Raw genomic sequence first — 23,086 nt, 5'->3', positions numbered from 1 at the left:
GAGCCCCTCACTCTTTCCCTGACTTTGGGGCTGCAAAGCCGCAGTGCCAGGGGGAGCACTGTGCCACGGGACCATGTCCCGCGGGACCGTGCCAGGCAGGGGGGCATCGGGGTGCCCCAGGGCCCGGGTGGTGGGCTGCAGGGACCCCAGCCTTCAAGGATGAGTGACAGCCCTGCCCTCCTGTCAGCCGCACTGTCCATCAGTCCCGCTGAGCCATAAGTAGCACCAGCCCATGGTCCCATCAGTGTTAGGGTCAAGGTGAGGTTTTGCTCCTGGGGGGAGCAGAAAAGTGTCTTTTCTCCCCCGGGGTTCCCCGGGAGGAGAAGCAGCAGCTCTAAATAAATAATAGTAATAAATTAAATAAATAGAGGTGAAAGTCATGAGCTGGGGGAGGAAAGTCTCTCCTGGGTCTGGAAGAGGTCCCCGGGTGAGTCCCCCGCAGAGAGACCTGCCTGGCTGCGAGGGGGCTCGGGGACCCACGGGCGAGGAGCCAGGTCCCGCTGCGGGCCTGGCTGGATCCGGCCCTTCCCAGGGAGCGCTGGGGCAACCTCCTCCCAGGTGGGGAGTGAGTCTGTGGCGATGTGTCCTCCTGCCACGGCGCAGCCACAAACCAGCTGGCTGCAGCTGCAGGAGTGGTGGCATGGGGACCGGGACCGGGACCGGGATGGGGATGGTGACGGGGATGGCAATAGGGATGGGGATGGCGATGAGGACAGGGATGGGGAGGGGGATGCGCCACAGGGGGCTGGGGGGCTAGTTCCCTATTGCACAGCTGTGTTCGGAGCCCTTGAAGCAGGCGGACTCGTAGTGCTTGTTGAGGTACGACTTGAGGGCGAAGGTCTTCTCGCACTGCTTGCACTTGTAGTGCTTGAAGGCGGAGTGGGTCTGCATGTGGGCGCGCAGGTTGGAGCGGTCGGCGAAGGCTTTCCCGCAGTGGGAGCAGCCGAAGGGCTTCTCCCCGGTGTGCGAGCGCATGTGGCCCTGCAGCAGCCAGGGCCGGCTGAAGGCTTTGCCGCACACGTCGCACTTGTGCTTGAGGTTGTGGGTGAGGACGTGCATGGCCAGGGCGGGCATAGAGACGTAAGCCTTGCCGCAGGTGGGGCATTTCCTCGCCATCTTGCTGTCCAGGCTGCGGTGGGTCTGCTTGTGCCGGCTGAGGTTGGAGGAGGTGGCGTAGGTCTTGCCACACTCCGGGCAGGAGTGGCGGTGGCTGCCACGGCGCTGGCTCTCGCTGCGCCGGCGCGACCGCCCGTCCGTGATGAAGAAGGCATCCATGGAGTAGCTGTCCGTCACCGCCGCCTCCCCGTTGAAGTAGCGGGCGGAAAAGCTGGACTGGGGGCTCTCGGGGTCGCTGTACTCCTCGTGGCCCGGCGCGTAGGCTGGGTCCGGCGGTGGCGGTGGCAGACCCTGCTTCTTGTCGGTGTCGTAGCCGGCTGGCGCCAGGCAGTGCTGGAGGTACCCTGCAGGGACGACACAGCGGGGGTCACCGTCCCTCCGGGCCAGCCCCACCGGAGATGGGGGAAAGCCACGAGCCAAAAATGCCCATTAAGGGTGCAGAACAGGGGCCGTCCCCCCCGCACCGGTCCCTGTCCCCGCTCAGCCCCGTGGGCTGTCCCCGAGCACCGGAGCTGCCTCATCTACACAGGGGCTGAGTCTGTCCCGGCTCCTGTCCGCATCCGCCGGCAGGATGGGTCCCATCCCGCGGGGCTGCTCTGGGTGGGAGCCGGGGATGGGGCTGCGGGACGCCCAGCTGCGCCTGCCCGAGTGCCGCCCTGCTGCCCCGGCTGCAGGCAGCCCCCGGGGGCCATTAGCCGCCAGACAGCTGTCGGTGCCGAGAGCCTCATTGTTCACCGGGGCAGGCGCCCGTAATGAGCTCTGCTCCATCCACCTCCTCGCCTTTCAAAACCCGGGGCGGCCGGGGCGAGGGGTAAGAAGCTGCCCTGGGTTTCCCTTCCCCAGCAAAGGGGCTGAGGAAGGTCCCCCCCCACCTCCCCCCTGTCCCCCGCAGGAGCTATTCCCCAGGGATGGGGCAGCACCTGGATGCCAGCAGCACCGGGGCCCGGGGCTCCTGCTGAGGAGAGGGACCCACAGCCCCCCAGGCGCAGAGCGGGGCTCGGGTGCCGCTCTGGTAGTGTCACCCCCATGTGACATTGGTGCAGGTCTGCTCATGGCCTGGCTCCAGGTGAGGGACCCCTGACCCGTGACAGAGTGGGCGCCGCGTGGGCATCCCCGTCCCTCCGTGCTGGCTCACGAAGGTCACCGTGAGACGAGCAGCCACAGCCCCACTCCCTGCTGGGCCAGCGACCCTGTGGGACACGCTGCCACCCCAGGACCCCCAAACTGGTCCTGGTGGTCTCCCGCCTCATGCACACTGGCCCTTGCCAGCTGCTTCAGAGGACACATCCCTGCTGGTGGTGACAGCAGGGGCTGTTGGGGGCCCGGGCTCAGTGCACGGCCAGGCTCACCCGTGCATGCCAGCGGGCCAGCGTGGACACCCCACCCCAGCTGTGGCTGAGCATCCCCTAAATGCAGCCCCCCCCACCCACGGGACCCCCCTGCTCAGGGCAAGCAGCTGCTGCCATTTAGTCCCGTGGAGGCTGGGGGTGCCTGTGGTGGGGAGGGGGCTGCGTGACGGGGACAGAGCTCGGCCCCCCCCGTCCCCCCGCGTCGTGCTGACAGCGCGGTCGCGCGGGCTGTGCAGAAAGCGCTCTGCTCAGCAATTTCTCACGCTGCCTCCGAGCATGCAGCAAGGTTATTTCCAGGAGAGCAGCGTCGGCAGCTTCTGCCCAGCTGCAGCACATCCCTCCCCCACCGGCTCTTCGCTCCCGATGGGGGGGTGGGGGGGAGGGAAGCAGAGGACCCCCAGGGCTAGACGGGCCTCGCACCCCTGCCCCCAGCAGAGAAAGCCCACCAAAGGCTGGGGAGCGGCGAGCGGTAGAAAAGGGGGGACAAGCGACGCAACGGTTGGGCAACGGCTTGCGCGTGGCTGGATGAGGCCCATTCCCGCATCCAGCTCTGCCTCCCGGTCCCCGAGCAGCCCACGGCCGGGACGGACCCCCCCCCCACCCCCGGTCCTCGGCCCCCTCTTCCAAGGCAGGTCCCTGGGCCGCCCCGTCGGGGGTCTCTGCCGAGCCCGGGGCACTCCCAGAGCCCTCCCCAGTGGCCCCTGGCAGGACGGGGCTCCGGAGACCCCGGCCACCCCCCAACCCAGCTCTTCGCTGCGGGGAGGGGGCTGCCCCCCGCCTCTCCCCCGCCTGCTCCCGGTGCCCCGGGGGGGAGGCGACGGCCCCCCCCGCGCTCCCGTGAGGGGGGGCTCGGGGCACGGCTGCGAACAATGAAACCCGCAGGCACGGCGAGGCTCCCGCTCCCCCCACTCCCCCCCCCGCCGGTCCCCGCAGCCCGGCTGCTTCTTGCCCCCCCCCCCAAAAACTTGTCGTGGGAAGAAGCCAGCCTCGCCGCACCCCGGGCGTGGGGCGAGCGGGGCCGGCCGGGGCCAGCGTGGGCTGCCCACGGGGGGCTGCCGCTGTCACGCAGGGGATGTTTCCCCAAGGACCAACTTCGGCGGGGGGGGGCCGGTGACCCGGGAGCGGGCGACGAGGCGAGGAGGGATGACCCCCCCACCCCCCCCCACCCGCCCCGCACGACACCCGACTGCGGGACACAACACCGGGCCCCCCCGCCCCGTCCTGCCCCGTGTCCGTGTCCCCCCCCCCCGCTCCAGCCCCGGGCTCCCCCGGTGCCCCGCCGGGCGCACACACAATAGCGGCAGGGGAGGGGGCCGCTCCCCCCCCCCCCCTCCGTCCTCCCCCCGGAGCCCCCGGCCCCGCACTCACCATCGCCGGCGGCGGGGCCGGGCAGCGCGTAGGGGGGGTCCAGGGGGGCGTAGGGGGGCGCGGGGGCCCCGGCGGCCGGGAACGCCTCCGCCTTCAGCTTCTTCACCAGGAAGGAGCGGGGCATGGCGGGGGCCGGGCCGGCGCCCTCAGCACTGGACAGCTCCGGTACCGGCACCGCTACCGGTCCCGGCCCCGGCACCGGCCCCCCCGCCCCTGCCCCGCCCCGCCCCCGGCCCCTCGCTACGCCCGGCGCTCCGGGCCCCGGCTGTGCGGGCGGCGAGGCGCGGGGAACCGAGTGCGAGGGGCGGGGAGGCAGGCAAGGCAGGCAGGCAGGCAGCAGGGCGGCGAGGAGGAGGAGGAGGAGGAGGAGGAGGAGGTGGAGGAGGAGGAGGGGAGGAGGAGGAGGAGGAGGAGGAGGAGGAGGGGGAGGAAGGCAGGCGGCCGGGGGGGGGGAGGGGGCCGCTCCGCCCGGCCGCACCCGGAGCCCCCCCCCCCCCCCCCGAACCCCCCCCCGAGCTGCCGGCAGCGCCGGGGGCCCCGGTAGTGTGGGGTCCCAGGTCCCTCCCCCCCCCTCCCCCGGCCACGGACAATGGGGACACGCGGGGACGGGAGGGGAGGGGGGGGGACCGCTGCCTCCCACCGCCTTTGTCTCCCTGCCGTCAGCCCCCAGGGCCTATGAAGGACGGGGCGGCGGGGCGGGGGTCCCCATCCCTGTCCCTGTCCCTTGTCTCTATCCCTGTCCCCTGTCCCTGTTTCTTGCTCCTTTCTCTTGTCCCTGTCCTTGCTCCCTGTTCCTATCCCTCTTCCCTGTCCCCATTCCTGTCCATCTTCCTCGTCCTCATCTCCGTCCCCTTTCCACTGACCCCTTTCCTCTTCCCTTGTCCCTTGTTCTCTGTCCCCATCCCTGTTCCCTCTTCCTTGCCCTCATCCCCGTCCCACCTCTGTCCTGTCCCCATCCCTGCCCACTGTCCCTTTCCCCCCTCCCCGTTCCTCTTCCCTGTCCCTTTTCCCACCTTCTCTCCCTTTCCCATGTCCCCATCCCCATCCCCGTCCCCGGGGAAGCGCCGTGACCTCCGCAGCCCACAACAATAGCCGGGCTCGTGGGCTCGTGGCGGTGCATTGTTCCCTGCCGGAGCTCCCACTCCCCCGCCTCCCCCCGCCAGCGCTCCGCTGCCGCCCTCCCTGGAGCAGGATGAGGCCCCGGTCCTGCAAGCAGTCGGTGGCCTTGGGGCTGGCTCTCCCTGGGGCTGTGCCGGCCGGGGGCTGGTGGTTGACACCGGGACCCGGCTGGCAGCGGGCCCTGCTCTCCCGGAGCCCTGTGCTATGCCGAGAGCATCGCAGCACTTAACTAAGAACAGTCCCTCATCTGTCACCGCAGGCAGAGCGCTGGCACGGCCGGCGCAGGGCAGACCTGGCCGTCCCTGGCCTCAGGAGGCACCAGCCCCTTTGGCCGGACACGTGGCATCGGATCTGGGGGTCGAAAGCAGCTCCCCCGCGGTCGGCGCCCTGGGCCTGCCTGCTCACAGCCGCGTCTGCTCCTTCGGCCGGGCTCGGAGCCAGGGCTGGGGCCATCCCTGCATCGCATCGGGCCGGCGTCCCCTCCGCTCACTGCTTTGTCTGGCACCCCATAACCCAGGACATCCCACGGTCCACAGCATCCCGCAGCATCCCGCAGCATCCCAGACCCCAGAGCATCCCACATCCCACGGCATCCCACAGCCGTGGCCAACCCCGCAGCCCACCCCGCCAGGCCTGCTCCCGGGCTTGGGGGTCCCAGGGCTGCTCCCTACGTGGGCTGGGGGGTGTGTGGGGGGGTGTCTCGCCTCCCCCCTGTCCTGCAGCGCTTGGCCGGGGCTCGCGGGCAACGACACGAGTCCCATCTGGCCCCGCAGCACCGCTCTGACGTCAGGGCTCTGCCAAGTTCAAGGTCACCTCTCCCGGAGGGCCGCGGACCCGGAATGGGGGGGACGTCGCCTGCCGGGCTGCTCCCGGCGTGTTCCCCCCCCCGCCACCCCCCGCACGCTGGGCTCCTGGCCTCCGCTCCCTGATTTATTTATCCGCGCGTGTGCCGGTTCTCTCCTTGAAGGCACGTTTGCAGAACGGGCGATTACTTACGCCCTAGTTGGGCCGGGCCTGCCTGCCTGCCCGCCTGCCCGCCCGCTGCCCTGGGATTTTGTCTCTCTCCAGGCTGTGGTGTAATAAGGGAGGTAATTAAGTGTAAAAGACAGGGGGAGGGAGGGCTGGGAGAGGGGGAATAGGAACCCAGCTCCTTTCAGAGGCAGGGGACTGAGATAATGTATGTTAATAACCTGCAATCAGTCCTGCCGAGCTGTGCTAATATTGCTGACTGCAGCGGCTGGGCCCCCCCAAACCTGCCCCCGCCGCGGTGGGGAGGGAGGGGAGCGCCAGAAGAAAAGCTCAGCCTTTCTCCTCTGCTGCGGCCGGATTTGTGCCTTCCTGAGCAGCTGTATGGAAATAATTCCCATTGGAGGCGATTGTTTCCCCGGCGAGGGGATTGGGGGGGGGGGGGGCGCGAGTGTCCGGTGGGCGAGGGTCTTTGGGGGCTCCCAAGGGCAGGAGCATCCTCTCGGGGTGCAGGGGGAGACAGGCCGGCTCCCTGCTTCAGCTCCTGGTCTCCCTGCAAGGGCCATGGATGCATCCCGCTCCCGGGATGAGACAAGCCGCCCCACGGTGCCCCCGCACCTCCCACCGGTCCTCAGCCTCCCCCCTCCTGCCCCTCATCCCCCCCGGGGCCGGATCCTGGACGCTGTGGGCTCAGCCAGGAGCTGCCGGGGGGATGCCCGGTGGTGCCGAGGGGCAAAGCCCGCTACCCTCGCTCCTGCCTTCTCTGGGACCCCTCCCCAGCACCGCCAGCTCGGGGGGCTGCTGGCCATCAGCTATTCCAGCCGCGTCCTTCCCGGAGGCGGCCGGGCAGCAGCCGGAGCCCCGAAGTGGCTCCAATCCGTGGCTTTGAGGCACGACAGGCACGGGTCTGGCGCTGCCGCCGGCTCTGGGAGCAGATTGCCAGACAAAGGGCCGGGGACAAAGGCCCGGCTGCCTCGTGCCCCGGGGAAGGGGCGCAGGCGGGTGCGGGATGTGGGTGCTGACCTGGCCTGGGGCTGCCGTTGCCCCTTGAGCCCCCATGCCCACCGTGGCCCGATGTCCACCCAGCCCCCACCCTGGCTGGCACAGCCGGGGCGCAGTTGGGTACCAGGTGGCACAGCCCTGGCACTGGTTCCGTGCCATCCCTCCAACCGGCACTGTGCCCGGCACCGCTCCGGGTGCGGGGCTGCGCTGCGGCCGCTTTCTGGCTCTGCACCCCCAGTGCTGCCCGTCTCAGGGTGCAGCGGGGCTGAGATGGGGTGCTGTGGGGCACAGGGCTACGGGGAGGGAGCAGAAAACACGGATGGGGCCACAGCAGAGGATGGCAAATGTTGGGCAGATCCCCCCAGTCCCACCGTGCCTCAGTTTCCCCAGCTGCTATCGGGGCCCTTGTGAAAGCCCCTCACCCTGTCTCCCCCCCACAGCCCCTCTCCCCACGGCCAGGGCAGGGCAGGCTCCGGCACAGCCCTGCCCAAGCCGCCTTTGTCCCCGGTCCCCGCAGCTGGCTGCAAACCCACCGTCCCGGGGGGCAGCTGCCGCCTCCGTCACGGCACGGGGCCGGGAACGCCGCCGGTGCTGCCGGGCGCAGCTGGGGCTGTGCCCACCCGTGGGGTCCCGGGGCGGGGGGGGGGCTTTGGGGCACGATGCCAAATGGCGCCAGACCCTCCAGGGGAAGGGATGGGACGTGGCCCTATCCAAGCAGTACCCAGGTGGGGGGCACCGGCACAGGCAGCCCCTCCATGCCTGCCGGCGCGGGCAGCAGGGAGGCTGAGGGCTGAGCGAACACCTTCTATTGCTTTGAACGCAACGGAGACATCCCGCGCCCGGACTGGAGACAAAGCCACGGAGCTGCTCCTGGCCGGTGACCTGGCGGAGCCCAGCGGGGAGACATGCCCGCGGCCGCCCCGGTCCCAGCAATGCTTCCTGGCTCCGCGGCCCTCGCTGTTTTTCGGGGCGCATGCTGGCAAGAGGGGCTGTCCAGGGGTGCCTGCCCCACTCATGCCGGGCACTGCAGGCTGCAGTAGTCGGCGGATTTGAAGAAGCCGTAGACATTCACGAGGGGGAACATGAGCAGGGCCCCGAGGAGGGAGCCCAGCTGCTCTACTGCCCCGTACCACACCAGCGCGCTGCGGCTGCGGCTCCGCAGGATCACCCCGGCCATCACCTTCACGTAGGAGAGCGTCCCGGTGAAGAGCACCCAGGAGAGGACCTGGCGGCGCAGGGGGGGAGAGCGGTCAGCAGGGCCGGGGGGGTTCCCCACCATGGGGACGGGGGACATCGTGGTGAGGCTGGAGCTGGGGGTGGCCCCAGAAACCTCCCCGGGTGAGAGGGACCCCGTGACTTACGATGGTGGCATCGCCCCACTGGGACTGCTGGAGGAGAGGGCAGGGACTCATCACCGCGATGGCCATGTTGTAGGCACCAAAGCCTGTCCCCGCCATGGTGAGGGTGCCCAGCAGGGCCAGGGACCTGCAAGGGACATGCGAGTGACACCGGGGAATGCTGCCAACCTGTCCCTGCTGAGGGGCACAGACCCGGGGCACAGGCTGACCGGCTCCATGCCAGCTCCATCCTCCTTCCGCAGGGTGTCTCTGCTGCCAGGGCACGGGCACCCCACAGACCCTCTCCCACCCGGCGCCTTATCCGTCCCACCCTCCCTTCTTGCCATTCTCGGGGCAGAAGCCCCTGGGGCTCACCCCACCGCGGCCCCCAGCCCCCCGCTACCCACCTGCCAGGCAGGACCATGGCCACGATGCAGGCGAGGGGGTTGGCCATGGAGCTGAGCGTGGCCGCGAGGTGGTAGGCGGTGTTGCCGTAGGGCAGGCAGGAGTAGGACTGCACGGATGGCAGGACCCCATTCGTCAGAGCGCTCACCCAAGCGATGAGGAGGTAGATGAAGGTGAGTTTGGCCAGGGGGTAGGAGACCTTCTGCGGCAGGATGTTCCTGGGCCCCTTGGCATCCTTCGGGCATGGGCAGCCTCCGCTCAGCCGCGAGCCAGCTCCCTCGTTGGCGATCTGGTCAAATGAGCTCAGCATGATGCTGCTGGGAAACAGCTGCTGCTGGGAGAGCTCCCACACCTTGGGCTGCCTGGCGAGGAAGAAGAAGGCCAGCAAGCAGGCCAGCATCATTACAGTCATGAGAAGGAAGAAGAGGTGGGTGGAGAAGTTGGCTGGGAGGTAGCGGGTTTCCAGCTGGAAGACGGTGCTCTCCACGGTCTCGTTGCCGGTGGTGAAGTTGACCACGTGGCTGACGTTGGTGCAGCTGGAGATGCCAGCGCCCTGGCCCAGGGCGATGAGAGCGGGGATCAGCCCGCTGAGCCCTTCGCCGATGAAGAAGGTGGTCAGGTACTGGGGCTGCAGCTGCATCATGAAGGGCAGGAAGGTGACGGAGGAGGTGCAGTCCACCAGGGCCAGGAAGAAGGTGAGGATCAGGAAGGCGGTGCTGTGGGGCCTCCCGGCGATGGGGGACGTGTAGTTCCAGAGGAAGGCCAGCAGCAAGCAGGCCACGACACCCACGGACACGACCACGTAGATAACAGCCACCTCCTTCAGCAAGCCGGGCCGAAAACGGTGCATGAGGGTGACGAAGAGCGGCCCCACGTTGGCCATCTGGATGATGATGGTGATGTAGGAGGGCAGGTCCCACTGCTCCGGCAGCACCGTCACCAGCAGCGGCAGCTCGACCCACAGCCCATTGATGGCCACCCAGGAGCCCGTGCCAAAGGTGCAGGCCAGGAGATGGGTGAGCAGCGTCATGGCTCAGGGCTGGGTGCCTGGACCCGGGGGTGATACGGCCGCGCTGTGGGGAGAGGCTTCGATCAGCGCCGGGGTGAGACCCGACCCCCCCCGGACCCCAACCCTGGCCTCCGGTGACCGTTGCCTGCGTTCCCCCTCCTGCAGGCAGGCACGGCGGCCCGTCTCCCACGCGCCATGGGGCTGCGGGGCTCGCGGAGCAGCATTGCCTCCCCACGGCCTGGCCTGGCCCCCCTTTTCTCCCTGCTCCCCAGCGGTGATGACTCTGCACCCTCCTACCCCGGGTGCGGGACCTGCTCGGCTCCGCGTGGGCCCCGTCCCGGAGAGCTGGGGCTCAGCACCACCAGGCACAGAGCCTGGACGGAACCCGGCAGGGCATCGAACCTGCCCCGGCTCACGGTGCAGCACGGCACAGCCTGGCACGGCGCGGCACAGCCTGGCACGGGTTGAAGATGGCTCTCACCTGGGGGCCGAGAGGTCTGGGCAGCCGCTCTGCTGGGAATGGAGGCCTCGTACCTCCCACCGCATCCGCAGGGCAGGGCAAAGCAGCGCCCGTCTCCTCCCAGCCGGGTCCCGTGGGATCCCGGCAGGCTCCGGTGGCTGCGGGGAGAAGGGCCCCGGCAGCCGCACCTGCAAACCAGCCTCGGCTCATACCAGCGAGCTGAGTCAGCCAGGATCTGGCCGCATCCCCTTGCCCGCCCCGGACACCGGCTCCCATCCTGCTCCCGGGAAAGGGGGACACCCCCCCCCACCCCACGTCCCCATGTCCCCACACCCCAGCAGCTCGGCAGAGCCAGCTCCAGCCCTCTGCCGCAGCGTTGGGCCCGGCGGCGGAGAAAACTCAACGTCTCCCAGGGGCTGAGCCCGGCGGGTGCAACAACCCACCCGTGGCTCCAACCCTACGGGGGAGGCATCGGGGTCTCCGGTCCGGAGCAAGAGCCAAGACGGAAGCGGGCTCTCGGTCTGACCGGTGCCTCGGCAATCTCCCGAGAGGGAACTCACTGTGTTTTGGGGAACCGGCAGCAGCACGCGGGCGGGAGCGAGTCCTGGCTGCTGGGGCCGTGACGTGAGGCAGGCGCGTCACCACCTCCGGATGCGGACGGGTGACGGCCTGGCCACGCTCTGCTCCTCGTTCTGGTCCCAGTTGGCAGAGTCCCCCTGGGTCTGGGGGGTGGGGGGGGGTGGGGGGGCCCTCCTGCTCAGGGTGCCTGTCCTGGGTGGGAGGGTCCCAGCAGGTCCCGGGGGGACATAGGAGCTGCGGGGTTGGTTGGCTGCCGGCACAGGGTGTGATGGGATAAAAGCGGTAAGAAAGCGTAAGGAAAAGCGCTGTAGTCCCTGGAGGGATGGGGGGGGGGCCCCGCTCCCGAGGGGACCCTCGTGGCCAGAGGGATGAGTGCCCGGGGGCCAGAGGGAGCAGCTCCGGTCCCAGCTGTGCCCCCCCCCCGTGGGGCAGGGGCTGGCATCAGCCTGGGCATGGGGGCACAGGACCCCCCCCCCGCCACTCCTGCCTCCCCTCCCAGGGGGTCCCAGCTTTTCACCAGCACAGCCCCCCTCCCTGGATGGGCGCAGGGCTGGCCATAGGGTCCCACTCCCCTCTCCCCACCACTGACCCCCCCACTCGTCCCACGCAGCCCGACCCCGGGTGCCAGCTGGGACCTTTCAGCTCCAAAGTCTGTCCCGGCGGCCAAAGTCCAGCTGTGCCACCTCCAGCTCCCGGCCACCTCTTGCCCTCTCTCCCTGCCAGCTCCCAGGACAGCCCAGCCCCTGCCCTACCCTGGGGGGCCACGGCTGCCCCCCGTCCCCACGTACCGCCGGTGCCAGGGACAGCCCCATGCCTGCCGCCTGCCCGGCTGCGGCGCGGGGTGCTTGCCGCAGCGTCGCCGCTGGCCCAGCGCGCCCTGGCTTGGCCGGGTGCCGATGATTATTCTTGGCGGTGTCCTGGACTTTGCACTTGTCCCTGGCTGAACCGCCGCCTCACCTTTTTCAGGCTGCCAGGTGCGAATGTCACCCGGTGACGGCGTGTGCTCCCACCGAGGGTCTCTGCTGGGTCACGGGCTGGGATGGGGCCCTCGAGGACCCCCCGAGCGTGGCGGCTGTCCCACCGTGGGTGCACTGCAGGGCTGGGCACCTCGGACCCCACGTCCAGCGAGACGGGACCGGGAGATCACCCAAGCCGCGAGCCGGAGGATGAGCCACTTGCACGGGCCGGGAGGTGACACGGGTGAGGAAACAGAGGCAAGGTCACCCCCAGCAGCACCCACACCCCCCCCATCCCAGCACCCACCTCCCCGGTATGCCTCACGGTGGCTTTTCCCCCAGCACCCACCGGGTGTCGCTGGGAGAGCAGGCTGCAGCCCTGCAGAACCTGGGGCTGACTTCTCCAGTGGCCTGCCTGCCTGCCTGCCTGCCCTGCCTGCCTGCCTGCCCTGCCTGCCTGTCCTGCCTGTGCCCTATCCCTCCGGGGGGGGGGGGGCTGCAGCCAGCCCCTGCACCCTGCCCTGCTCCTGGCTCTGTCCCTGCCTCAATCAAGGGATTGCAGCGGGGACAAAAGTGTCCCTGCGCCCCTGGGGCTGCAGGGATGGTGCTGGCATGGCTGGGTGCCGGGGGCGGGGGGGGGGCATGATTTGAGGTGCTGCTGCGGTTTAATCCCAGCAGGCAGCTCAGCACCCGCTGGCTGCTTGCTCACCCCCACCCCGTGCGATGGGGGAGAGAATGGGGAGGGTAAAAGGGAGAAAACGGGTGGATTAAGGTAAAGACAGTTTAACAGGGAAAACAAAAGCTGCATGCGTGAGCAAAGCAAAATCAGTTCAAATTCCTCCAGTGCTGCCCATGGCAGGCAGGTGTTCATGTAACGGTGACTCGGGAAGGCAAATGCCATCACTCTGAATGTCCCCCTTTCCTCCTTCTTCCCCGGCTTTTATTGCTGAGCAGGACATCCTATGGATGGGATATCCCTTGGTCAGTGGGGTTCCATCCATGTCTGCTCCCAGCTCCTTGTGCACCCCCAGCCCGCTCACTGGTGGGGCGGTGTGAGAAGCAGAAATGGCCTTGACTCTGTGCAAGCACCGCTCAGAGATAACTAAAACATCCCTGGGTTATCAACACTGTTTTCAGCACAAATCCAAAACAGCCCCGTACCAGCTGCTATGGAGAAAATTAACTCTATCCCAGCCAAAACCAGTACAAGTGCCCAGGATAACCTGGGAGTGGGGAGCGGGTCCAAGATACTGGGAGAAACCAGGTGCGGGGGGCTCGGGCTGGCCCAGGGGCAGTTGAGGTCCCCGTGCATCCATGGGGATGGGGAGGGGGACGGCGATTGTCCTGTGTTTAATTTGGCAGCACAAAGGAGCGGCACAGCTGGTGGTGAGACCCCTCCCAAGGGTGAATGGCTGCGGCGCAGGGGAGCCTGAGGGGGTGCTGGGTGCGGGACGCCCGCGCCTCCGCTTCACGCTCCTCGCCCAAATCTGCCCGACACGTGCTGCCTGCCCTGCCTGTGCGGTGTGAGACGGCTGTGCCTCCTCTGCCCCCTCCTCACGCTGCAGCTGAGCCCCTGGCTCCCCCCGGGCCCCCCCGGCCCCTCGCCCCTCCGCACCCCCGGCAGATGCGAGCGAAGGTCCCGGAGGCAGATGGCAACATTTGGTAGCCGAGCGGTCCCCGGCTGCGGGACTTTGCCGGGCTCCGGTGACTGGCCGGCCGGGAAGCCCCCTCCCCACCCAGCCAAGGGTCCCCAGCCGCAGCCAGCACAGGGCAGGGGGTGCAGCAGGGGTCCCCGGGGTGGGCACGCTGCCTGTGCCACGGGGATGCCCGGATGATGCGAGGGCAACAGGGGAATCGGCAGCCTGGGAGAGCGGGGGTCTGTCCACGAGCTCAGTCCCGGCAAGAGCCATCCCCTAATATCTGCTTTCAGCTGCGAGCAGCGGGGATTGTCTTCCTGGGCAGGGGAAGGCTGCTGCTCCATTGCTGGGGGACAAGTGGGACCCCCTCCACCCCAAGGACCACCGGCCGCCCCAAGCGAGTGGGTATGATCCCTCAGATTTGGGTGCAGGGACCCACTGGCAGGTCGCAGCCGCTGGCCCCTGGCAGCCCCCCCCACCCCCAGACCCATTTGCATCCCATTTCCATGTGAAAGGAGCAGGTCAAGTTGAAAGTTGAAAGGCTGGTGGGGGGCAGCCGGCAAGGGGCCCCCGCTGCCGGAGGTGAGACCCCAACAAAAGGGCCGGATCCCCTGGGCCCAGCGCTTCGCCTGGCCACGGGCTGCGGTCCTGGCCCCGTCGGCAGCCGCCATCTGCGGGTCCGTATCGCCGCGCGCCGCCGCCACGGCGCAGACAAAGGCCTCGCGCCCGGCACGTCCCCATCTGTCACCTCCACGGCTCCTGGCCCCGAGCTGCCGCCTGCGGAGACATGTGGGGGAGAGCGGGGTACGGGCAGCATCCTTCCCTCCGCCCGCGGGGAGCGAGGCGATGCTGGGCCCAGCAAGAGATTCCCCATCGAGTCCCCAAGTCCCTTGGAAAGCTGCCCCTGTCCGGCAGAGCTGCTCTGTAGAGCTCGCAGCTGGGGAAACTGAGGCAGGAGCCGGCAGTAGCTCGCCCCCGGTCGGGGCACGTGGCGCAGGGGTGATTCCCCCGCTGCAAAGCTGGGCGCAGCCACGGCGTGGCAAGGGGCTGTAATTAAATGCCAGGAATTAGCACCTGCCGAGATGAGGGGGTTGGGGGGGCTCCTGGCTTCAGGGGTGCCTCTGCCTCCGCCCAGCACTTCCAGGGGGCATTTGGCCTCTGAGCACATCTTTTCTCGTTGGCGGCTGTATTTAGCTCCCAGGAGGTCCTTGAAAAGCGGCACGAGGCGGTGGGGGCAGCCCCGAGCCTCTGTGGGAGGTGAGAGCAGAGCCAGTGCCAGCACCCTCCTGTCCCTCTTGTTTCCAAACACCATTCCTCCGTCCCTGCCCCATCCCAGAGGGTGCTCAGCCGGGTGCTGCGGGAGGGCTCCCGCGGCAGGCTGCCCTCCCAAAACCCGTCCCGGGATGCTCCCAGGGAAGGCGAGGCTCCGGGGCGCTGCCTGGCTCCAACGCCCCGCTCCAAAAGCACCCGGTTGCCCAGACGTGCCCGGGCAGCTGCCTGCTGCCTGCTGCCTGCTGCCTGCTGCCTGCCCCCCGCGCAGGCTCGGCAGCCATGGGGGGACGAAGCCCGGCTGGGCAAGGTGCCTGCAGGCTTTGCCCTCGCCCGCTGCGTCGGGCAGTGTTTTTCCAGCTGAGCTCGTTGTGCAGATCCACCTTTGCCGTTGCTCAAGCGCAGGGCAGCCCTCCGGCACCCAGACGGCTTCTTTTCCATGTGCTTTGCTCGGCTCTTCTCCCTCTGCCAGCTCCTTCTCTTGTTTCCAAGAGCAGTTTGAAAAATGCACGGCTGTAATCGAGCTCCGTGCTGCGTGGGCCAAGCGCTCGGCTCTGCCACGCAAAGCCGGTCCTTGCCGCCGGAGATGCCTGTGCCGTGGGGCAGGCAACCCCCGGAGCCACCCCGGGGCTGGGTTCAGGCCAGCAGGTCCATGTGGCTGTGGGCTTGGCGACACTGCTCCCGTCTGTCACCTCCCTTCGTGCTATCTGGGTTATGTTGCTGCATTTTGGAGTTTATCGCAGGGGGCTGCTGCCGGGTGCATGGGGAAACTAGGTGAGTTTTCCAAATCAGAGCAGGCCCTGATGGCTGGCCGTGCCGGCGGCATGCGAGGAGCCGGGTGGCAGCTCCCTGTCTACGGGAGGGCTGGAAATTTTCCCATCTCCCTCAAATCCCGGCAGGGCATCAGGACCCTCTGCCCACAGCGGGCAGGGGATGCCCAGCGGCGTTTTGGCTTTGGCGGTGTGAGCACCTCAGGCCATGCATCCACGCTGCCCGGCTGGCACTGCGGGCTGAACCGGCACCCGTGCCGGGACGTCGCCAGCTACCGTCAACACTGCGTGACGCAGCCTGGCATGGAGGAATGCCCCGTGGTTTTAATCCCATGTGAGCGCTGAGCTGCCTCGGAGGGCGTCCTCGCCCGGCGCTGACTCAGCGGGAGCAGCCGTGGCGCAGAGCCGCTCCAGCACCCTGCCAGCCGCCGTCCCGTGGGGAGAAGGGGAGGACGTGACTGGAGAAGAGGAGGTGCAGGGACATTGGGACACCCTCGGGAAGAACACAGGGAGAAGCGGCGCGGCGGCTGAGCCGTGCCGAGGAGTCTCCCACGTCGCAGGGCCGATCCAGGTAGGTGGCAGAGGTGGTGCTGGTGCCGTGCCGGTCCTGTGCCAGCAGTGTGGGGCTGGGTCACCCGGTGATGGGGAGGCACAACCACACACCTCCCGGCACGGGTCTCCGGAGCAGCTGCCTCCAGGCAGGAGGGGATCCGGTGTGCCAAATGAGCCACGCTGGGCTGCCCACACCAGAAGGGAGAGGAGCTGGGGCCACGGCTGGGCATTGCCCGGCATGAGTGGGGTTGGCAGCCCTGGCACTCGGATCCCCACGCTCCATCTTGGGGAGTGGGATAACGTCGCTGTGTTTTCGGGGCTGTTTGGAGAGCTGCTCAGCTCGGCTCGCCTGGGTTTGGTGCAGCCCTGCTCAGCGCGGCCGTGCCAGGGCAGGTGGCTCAGCACCGCAGGAATGCGGAGCAGCAGGTTGTGCCTGGCCGGGGCTGTCCTTGCTGGCCAGGCATGTGGCCGTGCTGGAGGACCCTGTGTCCTTGTCGCTGTGCCCCAACAGCCATCCCCTCCATGGCTTGGCCCTGGGGCTGAGCTTCTGCCACCATGCTGAGCTCCAGCACCCAACGTGGGGACATGTCCCTGCTTTGCCTCGCCCGGGGGGGCACGTTTGCACCCCTGTGCCGAGCCGGAGACCCCTCCCTGAGCCTGGCACAGGGTACGAGGGCAGCGGGGCCGGCTGTCAGCAGGGTGCTGCTGCAGGGCACGGGGTCTGGACAGCGCTGGAACTGAGGGGTGCTGCTGCACGGGGACCCGGCTGGCAGCCGGTGCTCCCCAACACCCCAGGTCTCTGCCACCACTGGGCTGCGGGACCAGGGGGGCTGTAAGCACGGCTCTGGTCGGGGGGGGGCCCTGCCTGCCCTGCCTGTCCCTGCCCTTGCCCAGCAAGGACATTGGTGCCCTGCACTGCTGGCTCTGTCCCCAAATCGCCCCTACGCTGGGGTCCCCGCAGAGGGGTGCAGAAAGCCACCCCCGGGGAGGAGGCAGGAGGGTCCGTGCTGGTGCTGGGACCGTCCCCAGCTGTCCCCACGCCCGGCTGGCCCCCTGCAGACACTTTCCAGGTCAGAAGGCAGAGTGTCCCCCCAGGCAGGGGACAAGGACAACCAGTCTACCCCGGACCGCTCGCCCGTCACAACGCATCAGGCGGATGCACCGTGCGCCGGGGCGGCTGCAGCGTGGGGACCCCGTTGGGGTACAGATTCCGGGGGGGGGGGGGGCTGGGGCCAACAACACGGGCTTGCGGACGGTGCAGCCGTGGCTCAGCACGGCCGTGGCGCGGTGCCGGGGCTGGTTCTTGCCGCCCGCGGCCGACGCTTGGGACGGGCCCTGGGTTGCACCCAGGAAGTTGTGCACGCAAGTGAGCGGCTGACGGTGACGGCGGCGCGTTGGGGACACGGCGGGAGGGAGCGGGGTCACGGCGCGCTGGCCCCCGCCGTGCCCACCACCGTACCCGGTGAGTGCTGGGCGCTCGCTGTTACCTCCCTGGGGGCTCGCCTGTGCCGTCAACTGGGGACCCCCGTGGGGGGTTCTCAGAGCAGCTCGGGAAGGGGAATGGGGAGGGAGGGGGAGGCGGGGGCAGGTTTGACCCCACGTCCCCCCCTGTGCACCTCGCCTGAGCCCCTCAGTGCGTTGGGACCCCTCCGGCTGTGCCCACCACCTGGGCAGGGGTGTTGGGGGTGGCCGGGCAGGGGGCTGCGGAGGGGTGCGGGGCTGGTTTGGGCCCCCCCCCGCCGCCGCTGTGGGCGGGCCAGTGCGTCTGCACAACCGTTGGGGCGGGCGGCTGTGCTTGTTGGGGTTGGCGGGGGCCCAAGGACATGGGGTGCACTGGGCCCCAGGGCGGCTCCTGGCACACCTTGGCTGGGGAAGCACGGGTGGAAACCCCCACTGGTGCTTTCCAAGGGGCTCCAGGGTGGGAGCGGGGAACCCGGGAACAGCCCCGGAGCCTGCGAGGGGGGCTGAGAGAAGAGGGAGCAGCAGGGAGCGGAGCCTGCAATTCCCCAGCTTGGTGGGGTGGCGGGTGAGTGGGGAGGGTGATGCACCCCTGGGCATGGGGGATGCACCCCCGGGGTGAAGGCGATGCACCCCTTAGCGTGGGCGATGCACTCCTGGGAGCGGGCGATGCACCCCTGGGCACGGGCGATGCACCCCTTGATGCGGGCGATGCACCCCTTGACGTGGGTGCTGCACCCCTGGGCACGGGCGATGCGGGCAGAGCATCGGCGAGGGGTGCTGGGCCGAGCCGCCCCTCTCTGCCCCGGCTTCGATCCCCGGGGTGCCCCTCACCGGGACCGGGGTGCCCTCCCCGCCGGCCCCATTGGCCCGGGTGCGGTTTGAAGCAGGCTTGCTCCGCGGATTGGCCGGGGGACGTTTCGGGGAGGCCTCGGTGGCGGCCGGAGGCGTGGTCCCTGCCTTCAAATAGGAAACCCGGCACAGCCGGCGCAGACAGTGCGGCACCGCACAGCCCAGCGCGGCCTTTGTCTGCCCGCGGGGCCAGGGCGCGGGCAGGGGCCGGGCAGGCGGGCAGGCAGCGTCCGTCCGCCAGCCGGCCACCGCCAACCGCCCCTCGCTCCGGCCCCTTCTTTGCAGCTGACGGCACGTGAGCCCCTCGCCGCCCGTGGCGGCTGCCCGCCCCGCGCCCCGGTGCCGGCGCGGAGGATGCCCGTCGAGGCGCTGCAAGCCGGCGACGCCATGAAGGGGGTGACGGCGACGGCGCCCTTCACCTCGGCCATGCCCATCCGCATCCTCCGCAAGGGCCCCGCGTATTTCCGCCGGCACGCCGAACCGGGTGCCGGGAAGCCCAGCGCGGTGGAGAGGCTGGAGGCCGACAAGGCCAAGTACGTGAAGAGCCAGCGGGTCGTCAGCACCAAGCAGGAGCCGGTGAAGCCGCCGCTACTCAAGCAGCCCCTCTTCACCCCGGGGGCGCGCCGGGCTGCGCTCACCCCCAGCCGCAGGGCACCCCCGGGGCCGCGCCGCGCGGAGGCTGGCGGCCCGAAGACCTCCCTCGACCTGGAGATCCTCAACAACCTCATCAACCTCTGCGACAGCCCCTTCCCCAAGGCGGAGAGCCCGCTGGGCCGGGAATGCAAGCGGAGGGCGGAGGCGCCGGCGGCGGCGCCGGGCGGCGGGGCGGAGGGTGCCGGCAAGCCGCCGGAGAGCCCCGCTGGTGCCAAGCCCCCCGGCAGCGTGGCCGTGCGGAGGGTGGACGTCCGTCCCTGCGGGGCTCCGCGGGGCCAGGCGACGCCGGTGCCCGCATCCCCCGTCCCGGGTGGGCTGCCCGCGGCCCCGGCACGGAGCTCGCCCGCCCGCCCCGAGAGCGCCCGCCGGCAGCCCCTGCTGCACCGCTCCAAGTCGGACCTGAGCGACCGGCTCTCGCGGGCCACCGCCGACCTGGAGCGCTTCTTCAACTACTGCGGCCTCGACCCCGAGGAGGTACAGGACATGGGCGCCGAGCGCTTCGCCCGCGCCAGCTCCGACATCGTGTCCCTCAAGTTTCACAGCGTGAGCACGGCCAGCTCGGAAGGCGACCGCTCGCCGCCCAGCGCTGCCACGCCGGAGGGGCGGCCGGCCGAGCGCGTCCCCTACGGCATCTCCGTCATCGAGCGCAACGCCCGCGTCATCAAGTGGCTGTACGGGCTGCGCCAAGCCAGGGAGCCCCAGCAGGTCTCCGACGTGTAGCAGTGCCGCGGTGGTGGTGGGCGCCGGGGACGGATCGCTTGCAAGTGGGCAATGCCGGACAGGGAGGGAGCGCAGGAGATGCCCCAGGAGGAGCAGGGACCTCTCAGGGGTGACAGGACCCTCAAAATCAGCCCCCGCCTTGCTTCCCTGACCCCTGTGCCACAGCGGCACTGGCAGAGTTCCGGTGGGATGACCGGGCATCCTTCCCGCCGGCTCTGGCTCCATCAGACTCCTGCGCCGGCACTGGAGAGCCGGGTCCCCGTGGGAGAGCAGAGGACACATGTGCCCCTGCATCCGTGGCCGGTCCCCAACACCCTCCCCTCATCCGCTCCCGTAGGACCCCATGTACAGTCGGCCTTCCTGCGCTGCTGGAAGCTCCTGCCTGTCCTGCTCCTCACCAGCACCCATGGGTGGGGGGTAAGGGGCCGATTCCACCCCCCCTGCACAGAGCAGGGACACAGCCCGGGGGAAGGAGCTGCCCCCCTGCAAGCCTCCACCGAGGGGGCCATGCTGCCTGGGGTATCCTGGTGGTCCCCGTCTTAATGCTGAAGGTCTGGGAGAAGCTGGGTGCTTCGCGGGGGTGGGGGCAAACCTGACCCCCCCGCTTCGAGCAGCCCAGGGCTGTGTGTGTGTGCGAGTGTCTGCGAGTGCTTGTGTCCCCTCCCAGGTGCCAGCGGGCGCACAGCCCCGGGCACGGTGAGCCCTGGTATTTATGAAGACGACGGTTGTTGGTCTTTTCCTCATTTCTACTGTTTTTCCTGATGTTTGATCTGTAAATAGTAATAAGAACACAGCCGATTTTATTAAATCTCTGTGCTTTGGAGGCTGCGTGCATTGCTGTCTCTTGAGGTGGTGGAGGTCGGGATGGGGCAGGGACCCTTCGGGTGCCCGCGGCTCAGCAGGGGCTGGCAGTGCCGAGCGGCTGGGTGCCGGCAGGAGCGATGGGTGCCGTGCCGCGGCGTGCCAGCGCGGGGCCCGGCGGGCACGTCGGGGGCGGCGGTTGGGTCCGGCAGGTCCCGGCAGAGCCCAGGCCGGCGGGATTCCCCTCTGTGCCGCAGCCAGCACCGTGCCGACCGTGCAGCCCTCCCCTGCCTCCTCGCTCCGCTCCGGCAAAGTTGAGCTTGGCCGAGTCCCGGCTCCTCCGGGACTGCGAGATGGGGGCGGCGATAGCGGAGACCTCCCAAGAGGGCTGGGGAGGCGCGAGGATGAAAGTCGGCGCAGGGAGTGCTTTGAAGATAAAAAACACCCGTGCGTTATCCCCAGGCAGCCTCGCACGGCACCGCGGGCCCCCCCCGGCACCGCGGGTGCTGCGGGCGCCGGTGAAGTCCCTCTGCTCCTTGTGATGCTGGTGCATCCCACAGGGCCAGATGGCTGCTGGGGAAGGTGGTACCAAAGCCACCAGTGCCGGCACCCAGGGGACCCTGCCCGGACACCAGCCCTGCTGCTGCCTCCCTCCGGCTCCAGCCACGGTGGTGGGGCTGTGGCTACAAACAGCTCCACACGTGCGAGGAGCCAGCCTGCCTGGTGCGGGCACCGCTCGGCAAATGCCACGTGCACGGTGACGGTGACAAGCCGGTGACAAGGTCGAGCCGCCCGCCCCAGGGCTGCGGTTTTTATTTTCAAAGGGTCCAGAGCCGCTGCCACCCTGTGCCACCCCAGCCAGTGCTCCCCTCGCTCAGCCTGGACCCTGCAGCCGCTGGCTGGGGCAGCATCGGGGGTCCCCTTGACCGGGGCTTCCATTCAGCACTGGGGGTCCCCCAAAAAAACCCTCATGGGGATGAAGCACTTCCCAACCCAGCCTGGCTCCTGCGCCCTGCACGTCCGCCCAGAGCCACCGCCCAGGGTTGCAGGATCCATCCGGCTCCCACTGGGGTACAGGCAGGTTTGGCTGCCTGCGGCGCGGCGGGCAGGACACGGTGATGGCATCTGGTCCGTGAGTCAGGCTGACAAAACGGGCTGGGGAGGAAACCCACGCCCAAGGGATCCTTAATGACGGCACGTGGGGTGCTGGGGGCATCCCCGAGGAGGGGGAAACCAGGGGGTGACGGGGACCCCAGGCACAGGCAGGCTTTGCCCTCAGGGAAAGCTCTGCGGGACACGGATCCCTGTCGGCGGCTGGGACCGGCTGTGCTGGCCGGATTCCTCAGCCCGGCGTGTCCGGGGCTTGGTCTAAATTTGCTGCTATTGGCAAGGAGAAGGGGGGGGCCCCCACTGGCCCCCGCCGGGCATGGGGCAGAGCAGCCGGCATGGCCCTCCAGGCGTTGCCAGCCCTCGGCTTGGTTCTGGCATCCCGTGACCCGCGTGGCTGGGACCTGCCGTGGCCGTCCCAAGCCCTGTGTGCTTGTTTGCGCGTGTGTGATCACGTGCGTGTGTGTCCAAGTGTACACGCACGTTCATGTGCGTGCATGCCTGTGTGTACATGTGTCGATGCGCACGTGTTTGTGTGCGCGCACGTCCGTGGGCACGCCTGTGTGCATGCGGATGCACGGACAGGAGGAGCCGTGATCCCGAGGCAGGAGTCTTCCTCTGACCCTGCACCCGTGGGACCGCCTGCATAAAAACCTGCCACAGCCTCGGCGAGGCGACGTGTGCCCCCCAGGAATGCCTCCCCTTTGCGTGTCCCTGCTGGGGACAGCAGGATGGCCCCCGTGCTCCCTATCACTTTCCCTGGCAGCTGCCTCTCAGCCAGCTCCGGTTTCGGTGGGGAGCCGCAGCTGAGCCCATCTGTTATTTCCAGGGAGGACGGACAACCGGGGAGGGTGTCCATCGCCCTCGCCCCTCCGTGCCGGCGTCTCCCGCGGGTGCCCCATGTGCAGGCAGGAGCTGCAGGCAGGCAGCTGGAAGAGAGAGAGAACACCGGCAGCACCCCGGTCTGGGGAGCCAGGCCCAGCACCCCAGGGTGGGGGCCACCCCCCCACCTGGCACGCAGCCCCCCGGCCCAGGTGCAGCCGTGCCGCGGCAGCCGCCGGCGGGGTGCGGGGGACCAGGGCCCGCGGCCGCGCCGGGACGGTTGCTGCCTGCAGTGCTGCTCGCTGGGAGTGGGGCGAAGCTCCTGGGCAACCCCCCCCCAGCCTGTATTTTCCATTTTTTAATTATTCCGCACAGCCCCGCTGATGAGCATCTTCTGGAAGTGCCAACTACGTCACGTGCTTTAATCACTGTTAATTAGCGAATGCCTCGGGACAGCGTTGAGGGCAGGGCGTCAGAAGCCTCCTCGCTGCTGCTGCGTGTGGTGCCGGTGCCGGTGCCAGCACCATGCCAGTGGGTCCCACCGTCCCAATGGGGAGGACAGTGTGTCCCTGTGTCCCTCGCCCCACTCCGGGGTACTGGCCCTGTCCCCCCAGGAGCTGCAGCGGGGCTGGGGTTCGGTGGCAGCGGAGGGTCCCCCGGCACCTCTGCTCCTCAGCTCTGTGGGGTCTCTGCTGTCACCCACCCGGCAAAACGCTGCCCGGGGCAAGAGGGACATATTTTGGGGAGGGAGGCAGCAGGTGTCATGGAGGTAGCGGGT

The 23,086-nt window shown here is 69.1% G+C and overlaps 3 protein-coding genes across 5 annotated transcripts; 1 reads left to right on the top strand and 2 right to left on the bottom strand.

The window, feature by feature from the left end:
* Nucleotides 1–259: 259 nt before the first annotated feature.
* SCRT2 (scratch family transcriptional repressor 2) lies at nt 260–4,234 on the bottom strand. Its single transcript, XM_075022615.1, has 2 exons — nt 3,834–4,234; nt 260–1,460 (listed from the first exon to the last, which is right to left on the bottom strand). The coding sequence occupies exons 1-2, from the start codon at nt 3,955–3,957 to the stop codon at nt 754–756; spliced, it is 831 nt and encodes a 276-aa protein (XP_074878716.1). The 5' UTR covers nt 3,958–4,234; the 3' UTR covers nt 260–753.
* Nucleotides 4,235–7,715: 3,481 nt separating this feature from the next.
* SLC52A3 (solute carrier family 52 member 3) lies at nt 7,716–11,651 on the bottom strand. Of its 2 annotated transcripts, none has more exons than XM_075022613.1 (5): nt 11,499–11,651; nt 10,153–10,319; nt 8,665–9,735; nt 8,282–8,405; nt 7,716–8,145 (listed from the first exon to the last, which is right to left on the bottom strand). In XM_075022613.1, exons 3-5 carry the CDS (start codon nt 9,690–9,692, stop codon nt 7,933–7,935), a joined length of 1,365 nt encoding a protein of 454 aa, XP_074878714.1. In that variant the 5' UTR covers nt 9,693–9,735; nt 10,153–10,319; nt 11,499–11,651; the 3' UTR covers nt 7,716–7,932. The 2 variants fall into 2 exon arrangements, with proteins under 2 accessions (XP_074878714.1, XP_074878715.1); XM_075022614.1 differs by lacking the exon at nt 11,499–11,651 and adding an exon at nt 10,692–10,825.
* A 4,150-nt stretch (nt 11,652–15,801) lies between these two features.
* Nucleotides 15,802–20,401, top strand: FAM110A (family with sequence similarity 110 member A). Of its 2 annotated transcripts, none has more exons than XM_075021942.1 (2): nt 15,802–15,913; nt 18,490–20,401. In XM_075021942.1, exon 2 carries the CDS (start codon nt 18,559–18,561, stop codon nt 19,576–19,578), a length of 1,020 nt encoding a protein of 339 aa, XP_074878043.1. In that variant the 5' UTR covers nt 15,802–15,913; nt 18,490–18,558; the 3' UTR covers nt 19,579–20,401. The 2 variants fall into 2 exon arrangements, with proteins under 2 accessions (XP_074878043.1, XP_074878048.1); XM_075021947.1 differs by lacking the exon at nt 15,802–15,913 and adding an exon at nt 17,306–17,356.
* Nucleotides 20,402–23,086: the final 2,685 nt, after the last annotated feature.

The sequence above is a fragment of the Buteo buteo genome, chromosome 2, assembly GCF_964188355.1.
Source record: "Buteo buteo chromosome 2, bButBut1.hap1.1, whole genome shotgun sequence".
NCBI classification, from domain to species: domain Eukaryota; kingdom Metazoa; phylum Chordata; class Aves; order Accipitriformes; family Accipitridae; genus Buteo; species Buteo buteo.
Note: the sequence above shows the minus strand (reverse complement) of the source record. Positions and strands in the feature narration are given on the sequence as shown.

Coding starts and splice junctions, on each gene's coding strand:
- SCRT2 (XM_075022615.1), bottom strand. CDS start 3,957: ATGCCCCGCTCCTTCCTGGTGAAGAAGCTGAAGGCGGAGGCGTTCCCG. Junction 1,461..3,833: donor CGGCCCCGCCGCCGGCGATG/GTGAGTGCGGGG, acceptor TCGTCCCTGCAG/GGTACCTCCAGCACTGCCTG.
- SLC52A3 (XM_075022613.1), bottom strand. CDS start 9,692: ATGACGCTGCTCACCCATCTCCTGGCCTGCACCTTTGGCACGGGCTCC. Junction 8,406..8,664: donor GCCATGGTCCTGCCTGGCAG/GTGGGTAGCGGG, acceptor TGTCCCTTGCAG/GTCCCTGGCCCTGCTGGGCA. Junction 8,146..8,281: donor AGTGGGGCGATGCCACCATC/GTAAGTCACGGG, acceptor CTGCGCCGCCAG/GTCCTCTCCTGGGTGCTCTT.
- FAM110A (XM_075021942.1), top strand. CDS start 18,559: ATGCCCGTCGAGGCGCTGCAAGCCGGCGACGCCATGAAGGGGGTGACG.